This window comes from Gobius niger, assembly GCF_951799975.1.
Source record: "Gobius niger genome assembly, chromosome: 11".
NCBI lineage: Eukaryota > Metazoa > Chordata > Actinopteri > Gobiiformes > Gobiidae > Gobius > Gobius niger.
Genome location: NC_136862.1, coordinates 8,181,410 through 8,200,006, shown reverse-complemented (window position 1 = coordinate 8,200,006; position 18,597 = coordinate 8,181,410). Strand labels below are relative to the sequence as shown.

General features: G+C 41.0%; 2 protein-coding genes across 11 annotated transcripts in view; both read right to left on the bottom strand.

Moving 5' to 3' along the window:
* The window catches only part of clmpa (CXADR like membrane protein a), a 358,126-nt gene that overhangs the window by 152,192 nt on the left and 187,337 nt on the right, over nt 1-18,597 (bottom strand). The window lies entirely within an intron of this gene.
* LOC306969862 (protein Aster-B-like) overlaps nt 1-18,597 on the bottom strand; it is a 40,362-nt gene that overhangs the window by 9,932 nt on the left and 11,833 nt on the right. For 4 of the 10 annotated variants that reach the window (XM_079565606.1, XM_079565608.1, XM_079565610.1 and 1 more), the window contains 8 exons: nt 10,068-10,335; nt 8,446-8,466; nt 7,351-7,371; nt 1,939-2,023; nt 1,339-1,442; nt 1,158-1,253; nt 674-754; nt 488-603 (listed from right to left, as the gene is read on the bottom strand). In XM_079565606.1, coding sequence (XP_079421732.1) covers nt 488-603; nt 674-754; nt 1,158-1,253; nt 1,339-1,442; nt 1,939-2,023; nt 7,351-7,371; nt 8,446-8,466; nt 10,068-10,335 — 792 coding nt within the window. Of the gene's footprint in view, nt 1-487; nt 604-673; nt 755-1,157; nt 1,254-1,338; nt 1,443-1,938; nt 2,024-2,590; nt 2,945-7,350; nt 7,372-8,445; nt 8,467-10,067; nt 10,336-13,611; nt 13,875-18,597 lie in introns of those variants that run through there. The other 6 variants (XM_079565609.1, XM_079565611.1, XM_079565614.1 and 3 more) reach the window with 4 other exon arrangements.

The following is an 18,597-nucleotide window of genomic DNA, read 5'->3' as shown; positions in this document are numbered from 1 at the left end:
GAAGCTGGTTTTGCTTTTAAGGAAAGTGTGGTCAAATGATCTTATTTGAGATTCTACTATATGAAGTTTGAGAGATAGATGTTTAAATATTATTTCAATCCTTTGCTGCTCTTTGTGAGTGAATTCTCAGACTCCAGGCAGCACTGACAATTGTAAACATACTGGATTCATTTTCATTAAAAAGCGTACATTCTCTTTAGTAGATATTCGGGAAGTAGATATCATTGACTGTAAGAGAAAGAGTAATTGTAAAGTTGGAACAAGCAGGAACAGGAAGAATCTATTGACGTTTTTACGGCTCCCTACTTCCCACTTTTGGCCTTGAATTGCGTCAAATATAGTATCTGCGTAGGAAAATAATCCGCCTGTCTGCCAATTCTTAGTCCACTCATCACATTCGTGAACTGCAACTAACAAGGACAGAGAATGTACCAAAGTGTATGGTAAATGACATAATGACAAAGTTGCGGTCGTCTTTAGCACTCACCCCATAGTGTTAAAATCTTCATCTGGCTGGACATAGTCCTCATCGTCACTGGTCAGACCCAGCTCGTTCCCGTAACACTGGTGGACAAAGTGCCACAGCTCTTTCGGACATAAAGGCTGCAGGGAAAGTGACACCACATGTAACTACATTGAAAGCATTTTATTAAGAGATGTGTTCTGATTTTACCTTTTCTAGGAGAGCATTTTGCCACAGTCTGAACATCATCATGTACGTCCGGTCCCGCGCCCCAAATGAGGTGAAAAAGTGCTATAAATAGAATTCATTTAGAATTTAGTTATTGTTAAACATCAGTATTCTTAGAGGTTTAATTTCAAATGGATGCTTATGTTTAGTAGCAAAGACACTGCAACTGGAAATGTGTGATTGTGCAAAAAATACATGACCCTATTCATGTGTTTAGTAGTCTTTTAGAGCAGTGGTTCTCAAAATGTTCACACAAAGCACCATCCTATAAAATATTTGACCTTCCAAGTGCCACCTGGGATCAAGCTCAATATAGGACTAAGCCAAGTCTAAAAAAAGGGAAAGCGATCAAAGTTGGACTATAACAGAAAAACAAAACAAAGCTGAAAACAGGACTCTTAAACTCAACAAATCAAATTCATAACGCTTATTATTACATTGTGTATTTCTTCCGAGATGCACGCACCTTTTCATTGTTGGTGCACAGCTGTATGGCGTTAGGAATGAGGCGTGCAGTCTTCTCCTTGGTCATGGTGCAGATGTCCTTCAGCTGAACCACCAGCTGAAGCCACATGTGATTTTTATTATGGGTTCCAGTTTTATCAGTACAAAACAAAAGACGCCGTCAGATTTTCCAGTGGCCTTACCAGAGTTTCCCATCGGAATATGTTGCTATAGAAACAAATCCAGTTTTCGGAGAGGTAGAGGCGTCCCTGTAGGAGGATGTCCCGCTGAAGGGCACAGGAGTAGTCTGAGGGCAACACAACACAAGCCGACAACAGAATTACTTTAATTACTGCACTAGGAAATGGAAGTAAGTAACAAATCCTACTCTCGCCTCATAAACAAATTTCCCGGTGAGACTTTTTGATTGTGCGATCGATTAAATGTGTCAACACTTTAGCGTGAAAGTCTCAGAAAGGAGCCCAACTTGAGTTTCCAAAAGTTATAAAGAAATGTTGATCTGACATACAGTGAAATATTATAATGTGCTTCCATCTGAACCTACAGTAATAAAGTTGTGTTGGCAGCATTAAAACAAATTCATTGGGCAGCTACAACTGAATGATCCACTTTAAATCCATAGCCTTTCTATTATTGTAAACATGTCATTATAGAAATTGTGGAGAACAATATCGTCCAGACAGTTTTAAGACAATTGCTTGACAACTGCCACGCCCTTTGTTGCATCCCTCTTCACTACGTTATAAAAAATCCAGAAATATATATAACATATTTCTCCTCACCCACGATGAGACGTTCAGTATCTGGCAGCTGTTTGAAAAGCTTCCGGAAGTCTTCGTTTCGCTGTTTGTAGGTGGGGCTCAGAACCTAAAGAGGTCACAGACAAACAACACTGGTTACAGACACTGTGTCAATACTTTAAATCAGCACCCTCACTCAGTTCCATTTACACAAGCAGCCTGAAGTAAAGTCAACAAGTTACAATCCTGTTGCGTCAAAACAGAACAGGATTTCTGTAAAGGTGCGAAACGAACTGCGATGGTGGATACAAGCGGTTGATATGAGTTTCCTCCGCAGGGTGGATGGATGCATTGTTAGAGATTAGTTGGGCAGTTCAGTAACCCAGTTTCAGAGCTCAGAGTAGAGCCTCCCCTCCTTCACATCAAGAGCTTTAAGGGATCCTTGTGGATTTTTGCTCGGGCTCCAGAAAGGCCCCAAGAACCACCACCGATTTTTCTGTTTTCGTCTTAAGGCTTACATGTGTGTTCAAACCCCTTGAGACTCTATGACAGTTTAACTACACTCATGTGCCAGAACATGCCTCAGGGGCCTCATGGGGGGCCCTCACCAGGAGGTCTAGCTTTGCGCTGAAAAAGCATGAACCCCTTTCCACAGAAACTCGGCATAAATTACATTATTGACGCTGCGACTTACAGCTGGAACTTTCTCCGATCTCCATTCCTTCAGGAGCCACTCCTGCCTCTCCCCACGCTCCATGTCCCAGTTCAGGTCACTGTCCGAATCCATGGAGCTGTCCGGCCTCATGGCTGCATATCTTGTCTTTTTATCAACTTTATCCAGTTTGATTTCTCACAAAAACATCATTCTTCATTTATTCATCCATCCCCAGAAAGTCAAAAGAATCTTTGTCATGTTTGAGAAATTGAGTGGATAACATGCAAGAAGAAGATGAGATGCAAAAAAATAACTACAAATGTACAAACCCTACGAAAACCTTTTCGCAAAGTCAGATTTGTTTATGATCATGTGCGGAAGAGAAGCAAATAAATGCATACTTCTGTAGTCCAAACAAATAATACAACTTGGTCAAAGCTTCTTCAAACACCTCTTCATTCCAGCATCTGAAGAAATCCGTCTTCTCTGATCACAGGGTAAAAAACAAAACAATCTTCCACAAGAAGTCAAGAAGCTTGTAGCTCTCCATAAGTTCCTTTCTCGCGATCCACGCCGTGTCACGCAAAGTAGCTCCTCAAATATTTCCGCAAACAAGCAGCAAAGACAAATCCCAGGTATCCACGAAGACTGCAGGCAGCATATCAAGATCTCTCCTCTGACGCTGACATTGTTTGGAAAGAGTTGTGGAGGAGAGGAGTAGGCGGAGTCTCCATGTGTTTTTGAGTGAGAGGGGGAGGTCCTAGGAGAGCAAGGGTTCACTAGAGTTCACTGCAAGAGTGTTCAATGCTCATGTTTTTCCAGCGTTTGTTGAAAAGTCATTCTATGTTTTTTGCACATTTCAACACAACCCCAATGGCTAATAGCTTATTATATGTTTATTTCATGTTTTCCACTGCAGTTACAGCTGAGTATGTGTATATAGTACTTGCAGCTGTTAGAAACTGCAGAATGACCAGGAGTAACCTCACATAACAGGAAGTAGGGGGAAACCAATGACTTCCAGGAGTCTCTCTCCGATTAGGAGTAGTGTGGTGCTGGAAATGTACTTGTTTGGAAATGGTGCGTCTGTTAGCTTTTTTTTGGGTGTGTTTATCAAGTTTGCAACTACACAAGTATTGGCAACACAAATATAAAATGCTAACTTTTTGACTCCTTCATCTCTTTGAAAACAGGTGTTAAGGGTTATTGAATAAATTAATAAAGCAATAATAGCAGTAGGGAAAATAGTATGTTTTCTCTTAGCATTTTTGTCTTCTTCACAATTTAGCCCAGACCAGTGCTAATGACTTTGTGTTTTTATGACCAGAATGGCTAGTAATAGTTTTTTTTTTTTTTCAATGTAGGTCCTCTAATGGACACATCCATCCAAATGCTGATTCAACTTTAATCGCTATAGTGTTTTTTCTTTATTTGCTAGAGTGACTTGTCTCTCCGTGGAGCACTTTGTTACAGTTTCCTCATGTAACAATATATTACTGTGTTTATTATACTTTCGAAGAACAATCTTCATTTCACAAAACCAGTGGGCTTTTCAGTTCCACACTGAGACTGTTCAGAGACACAGAGCCCTCAGTGTTATGTTTTACGGACAAGCTCTCACTGCCAAACAAAGCGCTCTTTCCTCTGCATCTCTCTCCTCTCTCCCTCCTGGATATTTTCTCATCTGTCATTCCGTTATTCCCACAATCGTGTTTTATCCTGGGGGCAGACAAAGTATGTGAGGGGTCAGCTCAGAAAGCAACATTCAGAGTGATCCTTGGCAAAGCGTTAGACGAGAACGAGGTTCATCCGAGGTCACAGTAAACACACCGGAACGCTCTTGTTACTCTCGAATCTCTGTCATGTTTGAGCAAATTGCGCAACATGTATAGACTTCTCTCGCTCCCATTGACGTGGAAAGACAACAACACAACACACAAGGTGCATTGGCGAGAACCAGCTCCAGCTGAATGTTAAAAGTACCTGGTGCAGACAAGTGTAAAAACAGTCTTAATTTTTATAGACTCAGACATGCAGATGCAGATAATCACTTACAACATGTTAAAAATGTGTAGGGGAGACCGGGGCTATATGTCACGTGGGGTAATTTGTCACATTGCTTTTGCATACGCTGGTACTGATGTATTAGAGTTCGGGAAATTCCACAGTTACCATGGAGATCTGCCATCTTTGCAGCTGTTAGCATACAGTTCCATTGCCTAACATTAGTTAAAAACAGTATAAAAAGAGGAGAAAGTAGCCGTGGAACAACTCCATTAGCTGCTGAGTTACTGCTGGTAAATACATCTAACTGACTGTGGGCGGCACGGTAGCGCAGCGGTTAGTGCTCTCGCTTCACAGCTAGAAGGTCCCGGGTTTGATTCCCACCTGGACGGGGCCTTTCTGTGAATATAGGCCACTCACTGGCCTATATTCACTCACAATAGGCCAGTGAGTGAATGTATGGTGGTGGTCAGAGGGCATGTTGGCGCAGATGTGTGCAGTCGCGAAAGCGCTTCTGTCAGTCTCCCCCAGGGGAAACTGAAGCTACAAACGTAGTTTACCACCACCGAGTATGGAGTGAATGTACAATTGTCTCATGTAAAGCGCTTTGTGACTATGTCTGTGAAAGGCGCTATATAAATAAAGATCTTGTTCTTCTTCTTCTTCTGTGGTGTCCAAGTGTTTTAATGTGAACAATAACTCCAGTATATTAACTTCTAAAATCTTTATTAGTTGACAATTGCTGCTAATCCCATAATGCTTAGCGATATGACGTCACATTCCCGAACTATATTGGTATTCTTCTTCTATTCCAATAATTATTTTAATTATTTTCTCATTTGGACTGAAGACATGAGGACGGGACATATTTGAATTGTTTTTATGCCTTTTCCCAAACTTTAATGTTTGGGTTATTTCTGTAGTGAGAGCTTTCCTTTAGGTAGTGCCTTAAACCGAAGACATTGATCTGAAACACAGAGATGTTAGCTTTGATTTGAGGCTTTTTAGAGCTAACATGCTAAAGCCGCTTGTTAGCTAGCTTACATTGTTGGTAAAGTGGACACTCGGGGCTATTTGTCACAAAAAATAAGGGGTCATTTGTCACATGGGGTATAACATGCTGGGACATTTTTTTTATTTTGTGTCTAATGTTTTTCTGATCACATTAGCTTTTACTGAGGCCGTATGTTTGGGTCATTTTAGGGAATTTGTACATTTTCGACCTAATCAGTTAGTTAAAGTTACAAAGGTTTATCAGATTTCATGTTAACAACATAAAAAACATAAAAAAAATCGTGACAAATAACCCCACACCTTGTGACAACTTTCCCCGCATATGGGGCACGTTGCCACAGTCGATTTTGTTGTGTTTGACGGTTAATAACTATCTATCACAATATGATACTAAAACGAGAGCGAGGCCTCCTTCAAGTCAAGGGTTTAAGCTTTCATTTAATGCAGGTCTGACAAATAGCCCAGGTCTCCCCTACAGTGTTTACTTCTCGGACTTCTGTGCTTATAAATGTTACAAGTCACGTCCGAGGAGAAGTGAACCCATAATGCTTGTGTTTTTATTCCATTCATCCAGTGAAATATCATGCAGTTTTGGTTTTCACTCACTGGAGAATCGTACGAAAAAAAGCCTTCATTGTTGGACCGAATGCTCTATTGAAATAACATGACTGCACAGTAAGTATTTTGTACATCAGTGGCCGCGGCATGAGTTTACCCCAGCTACTGGACACTACGCTGATTCAACTCCCACTACCACCGCCTACTGTCTCCGACTCTGCCCTGGAGCAACGCACTCCCATGATGAGAAACAAGCTCATTCAGAATCAGAGCACAGATGAATAGAGGAACTGTCAAAAGTGTGGCGCCACTACAAGCACCACAGGGAGATTGACACCGACCTGGACAATGTCAACTTGAAAAACATTTTAAACTTGTTTCAGGAGGGGAAAGCCAGTCATGCATTTGAGAAAAGGGTGTTTGTAAGTCTTGACCCACATAAGATTTCAAGGAGACAATGGAAAGTTGCGAAATAGACTTAGTGGTATGCAAACTGCAGCCATTCAAAGTGCGTTCACTGATTAACTGTAACGTGTCTCGCACCATCAGGGCAATGTCATAAATGTCAGCTTTGTCTACTCCTTCACTTCTGATTGAATGATCTGATCTTTGAGAGTCAGGCCAAGGAAACCAGCCCCAGTGAACCAGATTCTCATTGCGTTGGTGTCTCCCGCCCCATGTACGTTTCCTGGAATTCTTCTCTTTTAGTGAGACAAATGTGACAGACAGACATGAAAACAAACATTAATCTCCAGCAACAATGTCCCTGTTCTGAATTGTGTGAGTTCAAGCAAATGTAAAAAAGAAAAGAGTAAATCCACTTAGGATTACTTTTTTAGACCAAAAATTAAGTGTCTGTTGCCCATTGAAAGAACTTGAAGCCACCCGTTTAGTATTGCTATAACTAACTAAGTAACAAACAAACAAACAAACAAACTAAATAACTCAAGAATCAGGAAAACAATCAGGATTTCTTTTAAAAAACTGTGAGCATAGACTCCCCTGCCCTGCGTCTAAAGCTAATCAAATTCAAGACTGTGAACCTAAGCTAGTCAAGCATTCGTCATTGTCTTCCATGAGAAACAGCACCCTCTTGTTGTAGTTTGGAATAACACACTGGAAATATGTTTTTCTCCCACTGGAGAACAGACAGAGAATCAGATGCAGCACTGACATTTAGGCAAAAAAACACAATAAATCGTCCACAAAAAAAGAAAACTTACATTGTACCAGCTTTGGCTTTTCTGGTGTCAGTCCGATGAGGTCCACAGCAGAGACAAGGCAAAAAAGACAGACGGAGAGAAAACAAATCAGAACAAATAAAGAAGATAATATGTTAGTCACTGTGTGTCTGAGAGGATGACCAGGGTGGGATAAACCTCCCATGGATTCTGATTTACCACCCCAGGTTCCACCTCATTCAGAGGCGCTGAGGCAGTGAATATTGTGTGCTACTCAACATTTTCCTCCAAAAGACAATATATATATGAGAGTAAAAAAAAGAATATGACCAGATTTCTCTTTGAAACAGAACCCTCGGTCCCCAAGTCAGAAAATACCAAGTGGAAGATTATTTTTGTGGTGCCAGTCATTTGCAGAATGATCAGCAAACACACAGAATATGAATTATATTATTAGCATTGTAGCACCTTTACAGTGTTGTTCAAAGGCGCTCGATATAGACTTTCCTTTCTTTCTGCTTTGGGGATATGGGCTGTCCCCATTAAACAACATGCAAGTTACTCTGCAGCCTCCAGTCCAGTGTGGGATCATGATCTTAAACAACCCCCCTGCCATAGACTGAGTCAATAAAGGTCGGACGGATTCAACTGTTGACCATGACAGCAGATCAATAACAGGGGTGACAAAATGACATTCAAAGCAGTCAGTGCTTACTTTAATCGGGTTTAGCTTGTCAGACTGGAGCGAGCATGCATAAACAGAGAAACACATGGGTCATGCATGTCAACAACATGAGATCAACATGGGTGAGGTAGATGCACACATGACAGTCTGGGGACAGCAGCAGGATATATGTTTGACCATTTAAAAAAGGCCAAATGTGGTTAGATATTATTTGGAATCCAGAATTTTAAATACATATCACATAATAAGGAAAATAATCTAATTTGACCATATCGCTATCACTAGACTGAATAAGGAACAGCAACAAAACATTTTCAGATGGGCAGGAGTTGCATTCAATCTTTTGGGAGGTCAATATTTGGTAGGTTGGTAGAGAGGAGGAGGGATGTTGGGACACCGGGATGGGGCTGTTCCCAGGCAAAAGCAAAGATCCAGAGAAGAATGATGCTTACTTTAGTGTGCCGCTTGAGAGACTATAGCATGCATGAGAAAGAAAAACAAAACAACAGATTGAAAAAAACACAGAAGAACACAGAAGGATGAAATGAATGTTGATGGAGCATGTAATTCAACAGGCTATAAAGCAGTAGCTCGGTAGGTTATTTGTTTTAATGGTTGCTGTAATAATGGTTTAGACATCATGAAACAGTAGTGAGAATGATTAATGAGAGGGCCACGGAGGAAAAACAGTTACATTTAGCAATAAACTGTCTATTAACATGCGGTGACTACAGTTTGATAGCTTTCAGTTGTCAGTGCCTTTTAAAATCGTCTTGCCTTTAAGTTTTGTGGCTATGTTTGGAAGGATTTTAAATGCTACTCAGAAAAATATTACCATCTTAGCTTTATAAAGTTTTTTTTTTTTTAAATTTCAACTTTTTTTAGCTTTAGAAAGTTTAAATATTACTAATCCGCAATCCTTTACATCATTTCATTGCTTACTGCCCTTTTTTGGGGGAAACAACAGCTCTCGGTCATTGGAATGTATGAGGAAAGATCGTCTGAGAACTTTTAATCTTTAAACTTTGTATTTCTTTTATTCATTCATTGAAGTGACCTGTTGCTTCAGATGATTCACAGAGGGGACGGTTAACGTTTTTAAACTGAGCAGCTAAACCCACTATGATTATGACTTGTCAGAGACAAATCGTGCACATTTTGTGTAACTTTTTCGCTGGTTGCTTTATAATATCACTACAGCTTCAGCTTTTAGTCTGTGCCTTTTATATTGTCATTAAATTAAAATCATGCAGCCTACGACGTAGTTTTGTATTCTCCATTCTCGGGGCCTTTCTGTGCGGAGTTTGCATGTTCCCCCTGTGTGTGCGTAGGTTTCCTCCGGGTACTCCGGTTTTTCATACCTCTAAAAAAATGTACAATCGATTTAATAAGTCTGAATATTTACAGATTAAAGACTTTACAAAGGGCATAATACATGGCCACAATGTGGAGCTGTTTCCTCAGTAATGAACCCTAACATGGCCTTGACAGATTGTCATTTAACTAGCTCATATAATTCCCCCCCCAAAAAAATAATAATAATATTCCAATCGTCCTGACAGTGAGTTGATATGTCCGTTGTCAAGAATGGTTATTTTCCTGTTCTGATCACTGGTTTGGAATATTTTATCCTCAGTACGAGAAATAATCCTGTTTCAACACTAATACAGCTTTTAACTCTCGATTCACCAAAAAGGGGGCGTTGCTCAGCAAAAGTTCCCGGATGTTGCTCCCAACTATGTCACTTCCTGTCTGTGTCCCATAAGTGAAACTACAAACATCACAAAAATGGCCAGATTAAAGAAAGCTGGGTACAATCTTTAGCAAAATCTTAAATATAATTGTGTTCGTAAAAAAAAGTGTTTAATGTCTCATTATGCGCTTAAATGTTAGCTTGTTAACTTTTTAGCAGTGTCTGTTTTCTTTCCTTTTTTCCTTTTGGACACTATTTTCATTAAATTGCAGGTTTATTGCATTTTATTGGAGCACAGTGAAGTTATTTGAAAATCATTACTTAAGCTTTATAACCTCCATGCTAATTGAAGCGAGCTAACAGCATTAGCATCGGTCTCACCTTGGAGTTCTTGCCCCCGCTGCGCCCGCTGCTGCTGGTGTGGTTGGGGTGGACGGGGTGGGAGAAGGAGCGCTGATGGTGAGGCTGATGTCCCGGCGGCTGATCGGCGGAGGTCGGGGAGCGGTCCGGGGCCTGGTCTGAAGAGCCCTTCTCCACCATGTTGCTGCTGCTTTCGGCCCGGGGGATGTGCTGTGGCGTGGAGGAGCGGGAGCGCTTTCGCAGGACAGGTGAGCAGGCGGGGGTGCTCCGGTGTGGGTTAGTGGCAGTACTGCAAGGAGCAAACATTTCATAGGCTTTAATGCTGAAGCTCAGTTGCCTAACTATTGTTTGAAAGTGTTTCCTCCTCTTCACTTAATGCAGTAGTACAGCATGGGTTTATGTGTAGTGTAGTGTAGTGTATACCAAAAACTTTTTTATTCAGCATTTATTCCCCATAAAATACTAAATACATTGATACCTACTTTCAGTTTCAGAAGTGGAGTTGTTTTTCAACATATTGGTTGGTAGTATTAAGCTAAAAGTGCCATATAGCAAAATAATGCTTTTAATATATTAAAGCAGTACCAAGTAACGTGTTTACCTTAATAAATCCTTTCCGTAGTCCCTCTGGGGGTAATACAAGTGTTAATGGGATGATTGGAGGGACTTTCATCTCCCCCTGGTGTCTCTGGCCAGAAAACCATGTTTGCAACTTGACTGCCCCCGGTCCAGAGAAAGCAATACACACTAATAGAATCACGAAGAAGAAGCTAACATGCTAACGGGCAAAGCTAACTGCGGGCTAACGTCACTTTAAACAGTATTTACAGCCAAGTTTGAGTGAAAAAAAATATTTCCCTTGTATAATTGGATGCACAGTAACCCTCTCTCCCTTCGCCTTTCCTGTCAGCGTAGTATTTACTCTCCAAGACAATTAATAAGTTAAGAAATCATAACTTGCTACGACACCTGCAGTTGCGCTTTTGGCCTCTAGGGGGAAGAGTTACTTAGTACTGCTTTAATATATTCCTTTTTTTAAATCCTTATATATTTTTATGCAGATACCACGAACTATGCTCAGCAAAGACATTGGATTAATTTCCACATTCCTGCTGAGCGACTGTAATCTTCTGACTACTGTACTCCAGATGGTGAAAAACGCATAGCCTAGTACTATTTATTGTGTGTGCCCTAGTTATATCATTGGCTTGTATTCAAATTTCACTAGAGTGATCTGTAGTGGGAGACAAATTATAATGTTCACATTTGTTTTCACTCAGTAGATTATAATACAAGCAATTGAAGCAAACTTGTACTATAATAAACAGTTAACAATAATGGCCGCTCACACATGTATTGCGCTTTACAAGCCTGTGTTTGCAAGTTTCTCAAAGCACTGTGCTGTATTATTCTCTCCATACTATGTGGTGATAAGCTACTATTGAAGCCATAGCTGCCGTGGGGTAAACAGACGGAAGCGATCTGCACCATCTGCTCCTCCGACCGCCACCAACCACACACTGAATTAATGCATAGATCTGAAAACCAAACCCTGTAGTAGCTGCACACAAGCTTCACAAAACACCAAAGCCTTCTATGTTTGTCATTTCTATTTCAGCGACATTGATCTTCATCCACAAACCAGAAGCTCCAGTAGAATTAATCTCTGTGGGACAGAAGCTGTAAGCTCTTTATGTACAGCAGTAAATGAAATTGTCCCACTGAACAATTGTGCTGCACATTGAGATCAGTTTCCGAATATAAAAGCTTTATATAGTTGTCTTATTGAATCTATCTTGGTCTTCGCCATCATTTCAAGTCAGTATTTCTGTGGTCATAGCAGGCAACATTTTTGTCATTCTATTATAAAGATATGGATTGTGGAAAATAGAAATTACTATGTATCTATTACACAAATTGCTTCTAAATTCACAGTAAAAGTTCTAATACTGTTAGTTTGTAAATGGATTTTGTCCAAAATTAATGGTGCATTTTGTGCCTTGACCTTGTAGTGACCCAGTGGCTATATGAGTGGTCAGCATGAGCACTTCACTTTCCATCACAGTGGTCTCTAGTTCACTCCAGGATCAGTTGTTTGGACGATTTTCACTGCTGACACACACTCTTACCAGAAAACCTACAAAACCAGGGATGCTGGAGCATTGTAGAGACCTCTGTGATAGAAAGTAAAGGCACCATGCTAACCACTCATACAGCCGCTGGGTCACTACAAGGTCAAATACACACAGATATCAACTCTTTTATCCACATAAAAAGTTGCATTATGCACCTTTAAACTACAAACCACGTGATTTGCTGTTATTGAAAGCAAATACATTATCCTGGAGCAATTTTGAATCATGAAAATTGAAATGTCCACAAAAGGAATAATGTGACGAAAGTTTAAGATTCATAATACATTCTCGTTACTTACTTTTAAAAAAAACTATAGGCTCCTTGTTTTCCAAAAGTATCCCCCAAAAATGTGGTTGTGCTTTTTGTCAGACTGAATAAGACTCGGTGCTGCAAATCGGAATATTTATCAGTAACCAGTGACCACGGAGTGACCCAGTTCCAGGCAGTTAATAGAAAAGCTCTAATTAACATTAAAAGCTAAACTAAACTGCGGACATCCCTGGTGATACGTTAGTTACTTTGTCACTAGTGTAGTTAAACTGTCGTAAAACGCTGATTCATAAACAGACACACCAGCACCAGACTTTTTAACACATAGAAACACTCGTAATGAAATTCATGCTCTTTCTCTTTAGTGAAATGTTAATGGTTTTAGTTAATGGTTGCTGTTACGGCCCTGAAAGCTGCTGTGCTTATTGGCAGACAGCATCAAACTTAGTGCGTCACTATTCTTGTTGGGGAGCTTTAATGAACATTTGCCATTCTGTTTTATAAGCTCGCCGCACTGCACTATGGACTACAGTGCATGCAGGGAGTAGCAGGTAAACAGGCTCCAAACCACCATTATGTCAGTGAGTGATTGCTTTGAGCATCAATACCTTACGTGTGGTCCCTGACATACTGTGGTGGTAGTATTGACGAGTGACGCTCTGCTGGGTCTTACTTAACCATGTGGATTTCTTTGAAAAGCATAATCAATGTTCACCAACCACATTAGCCTCTGATTTTTTATTTTGTGGCTACCGTTTCGAAAGTAACAATGAGGCTGCATAGGTTTGTTGTCTTGTTGAATTATTATGAGACAATGTTTGTGGAGAACTACATTACAGGTTTGCCAGCTTTGCACACAATACGACTCCATGGTTTTGTTATTTATAGAAGACGTTATATTTGTGTGTATAATTGCTGCCTTTGAGGTTGTTTTCTTTTATCTTTTTCAGCTCGGGTACCATGCTAGACCTGCTGATGGACAGGCGGACTCTTGAGATGCAACGGTCAGTGCTAGCTCTTAAACAGTGCAGGGTGACATATCCGATCGGGCTACCACAATCGCACCGGCATCCCCTGCAAATGGCGACAGACGTAGAAGTAGAATTTGGAAGATGCAGAGGGGGGGTGGAAAGAAAATACAGCAAAAATAGACACTAACCAACCTGGCAGCCATAGACGCCCTCACCCCATCGCATTAGCCTGTGCCCGCTTCACTCAACCATTCAAAGAGCATGCAGAAGGATGAGACAAGCAAGCAGAAGAGGAGGAGGACAGTAATCCGAGCTAGGTGTAAACCAACGTCTGGCTTTGCCTCTTTAAAATATGCATTGTCGGCTAAGCTAGTCCATGGGCTACGCAGTGATTATTTCTGTCGTGCAGGTTCACTGAAAGCTGGTCCTGCCGCTACTACTGCATAGCCCCCTCTTTCCTCAGCCTCCACCCCCCCGCGCGTGGCCCACCGGCGCCCGATTGGAGGAGAGAGGAGAGCGCGAGTGACCGCTCCTGGCATTGTCAACGCGAGGCCCCTCCCCGGCGCTGGCTAATTCATGAGCGGCATGAATGAAACAGGCTGACGCGCGTTAACCCTCACTGTCACACCACGCGCGAGACCCCTCCCCGTTAAAAAGACCGCACACATGGGCAAAACACTGAGCTGCAGGCTGCAAGAGAGTCCGGGATCCTCTTTAGGGTAATCTGAAACATAACGCGGTAATGGGTCGACTAGACGTAATGGGAGTTTAGAAGTGGAGGGGGGGGAAAAAAAGGCCTTAAGTGAATTAGACTTTCCATCTTTACGTAGCCTGGGATGCACGGAAAATGGCTGACATATTTAGATGCGTTATGTGCATGTCAGCAATCATCGTTGGCAGGCCGATAATACGTGGGTAAACAGGAAGGATGGGGAAAACAGGGCTTTGGAGCTCAATCAACATGGATCTGTTGCCAGTGTGGTGCAGGCCTCTCTCGCCTTGCATGCAAGAAGGTCCAGGGTTAAATTCCCAGGCTCTGCCGAGTTTATGCCTGTCTGGGTGTTTTTTCATAAGGGCAGGCCTGTTTCCCCCCCCATCAACATACACGATGGGGGTCATTTATCAAGACAGGTGATGGATAGCGAGTGCAAGCTGGAAAGTAGCGTATAGCTTTTTTGACTAAAATGAAACTAAAACTAAATTAAAAGTTGTTTATGAGGCTAAAACTGTGACTAAAATGTCCAGATGTTATTGTGGGCTAAAATATGACTACGGTAAATAAAAATGAAAAGAAGAGACTAAAATCATCAATACTTCCAATGACTGTTTGAAATCATTTAAAATCACTGCCAAAGGAAACGGGTCTATGCTTTGTCCATATGGGGGAAGAAACATGAACCAGATAAACTTCATTAGATATGATTATAATGAACATTATAAATGCAAAGTTGATGAAATTAATGTTAGATTTATTTAACTTAATTTGAATTTACATGTAATTTTTGGTCGACTAAAAATAGACTGAACCTCTTAACCCCCACCTTTAACCTAGTGCATTTTCTACAGTTCAGTTTACCTCAATCAATACTGTAAGGCCACATCCTATTGGCCAGTTTAACACCTCATTTGAAAGCTGAGACCTACAGAACTGATCTAAATGGATCTCTTTCCTTTTTTGTGGGGCTTTCACCATATTTTTGCCACATCTTCATCGCTTTCTGTCACTTTTTTTTGGTGATTTTTTTTGTAGCTCTTCTGTTGCTCTTTTTTGCCTTTTTTGTTGCGTTTTCATCTCACATTTATGCCACTTTTTTGTCGCTCTTTTGTTGTGTTTTCATCCTGGTTTTGTCTTGTTTTTGTTGCTATTTTGACACTTTTTTCAAGAAGCTTTTAGATTGGGGTAAAGCCAAGCTGAAGAAATGATGTGCTCGGTTCAGGCTGGGGGTTAAGAGGTTAAAGGTGCATTATGCAACATTTCATGCAAAATAAAAAGTTGACATTTGTGCGTATTTGACCTTGTAGTGGCCCTGCAGCTGTATGAATGGTCAGCTCCAGGATGAAATTATTTTGTAGGTTTTCTAGTCAGAGGCTCCGTCAGCAGTGAAAACATTCCAAACAATTGATCCTGGAGCGTTGTAGAGACCACTGTGATGGAAAGTAAAGGCACCATGCTGACCACTCATAGAGCCACTGGGTGTCAACTTTTTTTCAACATCCAAAAGTTGCATAATGCAGCTTTAAACTGAAAAGAATAATTTGGCTAATTCTTGACTATTACATTATTATGACCCCAAATCTGATCAGTAAGTGAGACAATGCTGCGTGAGTAGAAATGTGATAAATGACTGATCCAGTTTTGCACATGCCCAGTATAAGAACATCCTTGAAGCAGGTAATCCAGACTAAGATCCTGTTCTAGAGTTCCAAGAGGGTTTCTACTGCTCTTGACAGGTCACCCGGAGGCAATAAAGCTGTGTTTTCTCAGCTGATGTACTGTAGCTTCAGGACCCCGACTTCAACAGATCATTTCAAGCACTGACCCAAATAAAAATTCAATATATGATGAGGAAACATTTTGTAGTTTGGCCCCGTTTTGGTTTTCACAATTGATCATAAACGGTCCAAACAATTTATCATGAGTAATTTTATGCAAAGTCTCGTGACCCACTTTCGGGGTCCCGCCTACCAACCCACCAGTCGCCAACCACTGCAATAAAGGACGGGTGAAATGCAGGGGCCAAGTTTAGCTGTCGGGGAAAAATGATATCAAAAATTCATTATGAGTGAAGAAAATGGGACTTTTTTTTTCTGCCCGGCCCATATGTTATCATCAATAATACACTACAGTTCCCTTCCCTATATATATATTTCACATAGATTTAGAGACCCGCTACTGTCCTCTCGACGCCTAATGATTTTCACATTCCGTCTCCCGCCCTCCGCTCCATCCCGTGCGCGCGGTCGATCCCATTCTGTCGACTAACCTAGATTTCCCCCTCTTTTCTCCCCCGGGACAGATGCCTCTATAATATGGCCTGAGATTGCGGTAGCCAATGGTGACGCTCATCCCGACTCCCAGTCTCCTGACGGGCCAATCGCAGGCGAGAGTGCGGGATGAAGTGCCGGGGATGCTGCCAATGAGGCTGCAGCGAGAGGAACTGATGAGAGTGCAAGGTATTGTTATTGGATAGAGGCGGGAGCTGAAAATACACACATAGGGGTACACATGCATTAATTATTAGGGGAATGCAGTGAATACAGTATGGCGTGTATGGAGTATAAATAAAGGCAGAAATAGAGCATGTGCGGCTTTATTACTTAAAAATATGTGTTTTAATTTGGTTACAATGATTTTGAAGGGCCTGTATTATGCGAAACCGACTTTCTCTTTTTGGTTTAAATTGGTTCCTTTAAAAAAAAAAAAGAGTTGTGTTTTTATATCCATATAGTCCAGACAGCTTCCAGACTCTTTCTAATCATTATAGCGCTCAAATTGCCTCCTCTAGAAAGTGTTAAATACAGCTTTTTTTTAACTGTTTTATTTTTATTGTTCCTGGTCCATATTTCATCAGGTTTTCTAACCTTTCCCTTAATTTACCGGTGGGCGACCTGAGCCAGCCTCAACACACCTTTTTACAACCCGTCAAACTTGTGTATTATAGCAGTGGTTCCCAAAGTGGGGGTCGGGATCCCTTGGGGGATTGTGAGATGACTGGCATTGAATTTGATGTATTTTTGATTGAAAACAGCGTATTTCAGTGAAATTAAACCAAATACGTAAATACAGTATCCAGACTAAAATAATTAAACCAGATTTGTAATGTTTTCCACCTTGAACTATTATCAATACTCATTAAATTTTACAGAAGGGGGTCCGTAGTTGTTGTTTGAGTGATTGTCGGGGTCATGGCCTGAAAAGTTTGGGACCCCCTGTTTTATAGAACAACAATAATTTGTCACAACGGTTGGTTTTATTGTAAACACGCATCATAGTGTTGCTAAAACTGCACTTCTCTTTGTCCATCTCCTGTCTCTGGATGGGACGTCCTGTTCCCAGTGGACACGGTGGTCCTAATTTGCTCTTATTCTTAGGTAAGTCACCTCCACTTTGGGGCAGTGTTAATAAGTGGCAGCGGTATATTATGAGCAGCCGTCCCAAAAGGGAATCCTAATTAGACAGGACAGGAAAGTAGCCATTTTAACACACTCACGCACACACACACACACACACACACACACACAGTTACACAGAGTTACTGGTTTAACTGCAGCCGGTGGCACTTTGTACTTTCAGCTAAGGGGGTTATGCAGGTTTACTATTATTAAAGGAGTTGCACCGACACAAGCTGTAGGAATTTGCTGCAATGCTAGAATTACATAGAAAATAAACTTAATTGTTACCTATTGTTGGCATAGAATATATTTGAGATATCTTTCCAAATTACACATTTATCTGAATAGGATATTATGCTTTTAAAACATTACTTTTGGATTCTTCAGCATGAGCTTCTTTTGCAACTTACTGTTACAGTGGCTAAAACAGTAGCTGCTAAGGCTAGCTATTATAACGAGGCTGAATATAGAATAACTCAAAGCATGGATGAAACATACACAACTCCAGGTGTGTTTCCAAAAATGACAGAACAACATTATTAGCGTGGTTGAAAGGTCAAAAGAGTTGGAGTCAAACACTTTTATACAATTCCAAGATGCTAATTTGTATTTTTTTTCTCCACTGCTTGCGTTTGCACATAAAGAAACTAACCAATGAAAATGGTCTGTTTAGTCTGAGGCACAGGATCCTGAAGCAAAGTTGAAGGACAGAGCGAGCAAGTTCAGAGGATTGCTACGTAATTGCAAATGCTCCGAGCTCATGACATTTGACAGAATGCGTCAGGAAGCTTGTAACAACTTAGTTTTCTCAGCTGATAAGACTTGAAACAAGAAAAGACAACATAGCCACCGACTTAATGGACAAATTTCCCCTCAAAACAGGGACTCTTTTGTCAAATAAAAAAACCCTCAACACAATTCATGGTTTGCAACACATCTCCCAAAATCTTTCACTCCCTTTTTCAGAGCGCAGGGCAAGAATCTCGCTCTTCATTCACAGCACGTGTGATTCAGAGACAACACATCTTTTTTAGTGTTTTGCTGTGCGGTGTGTAAAGATT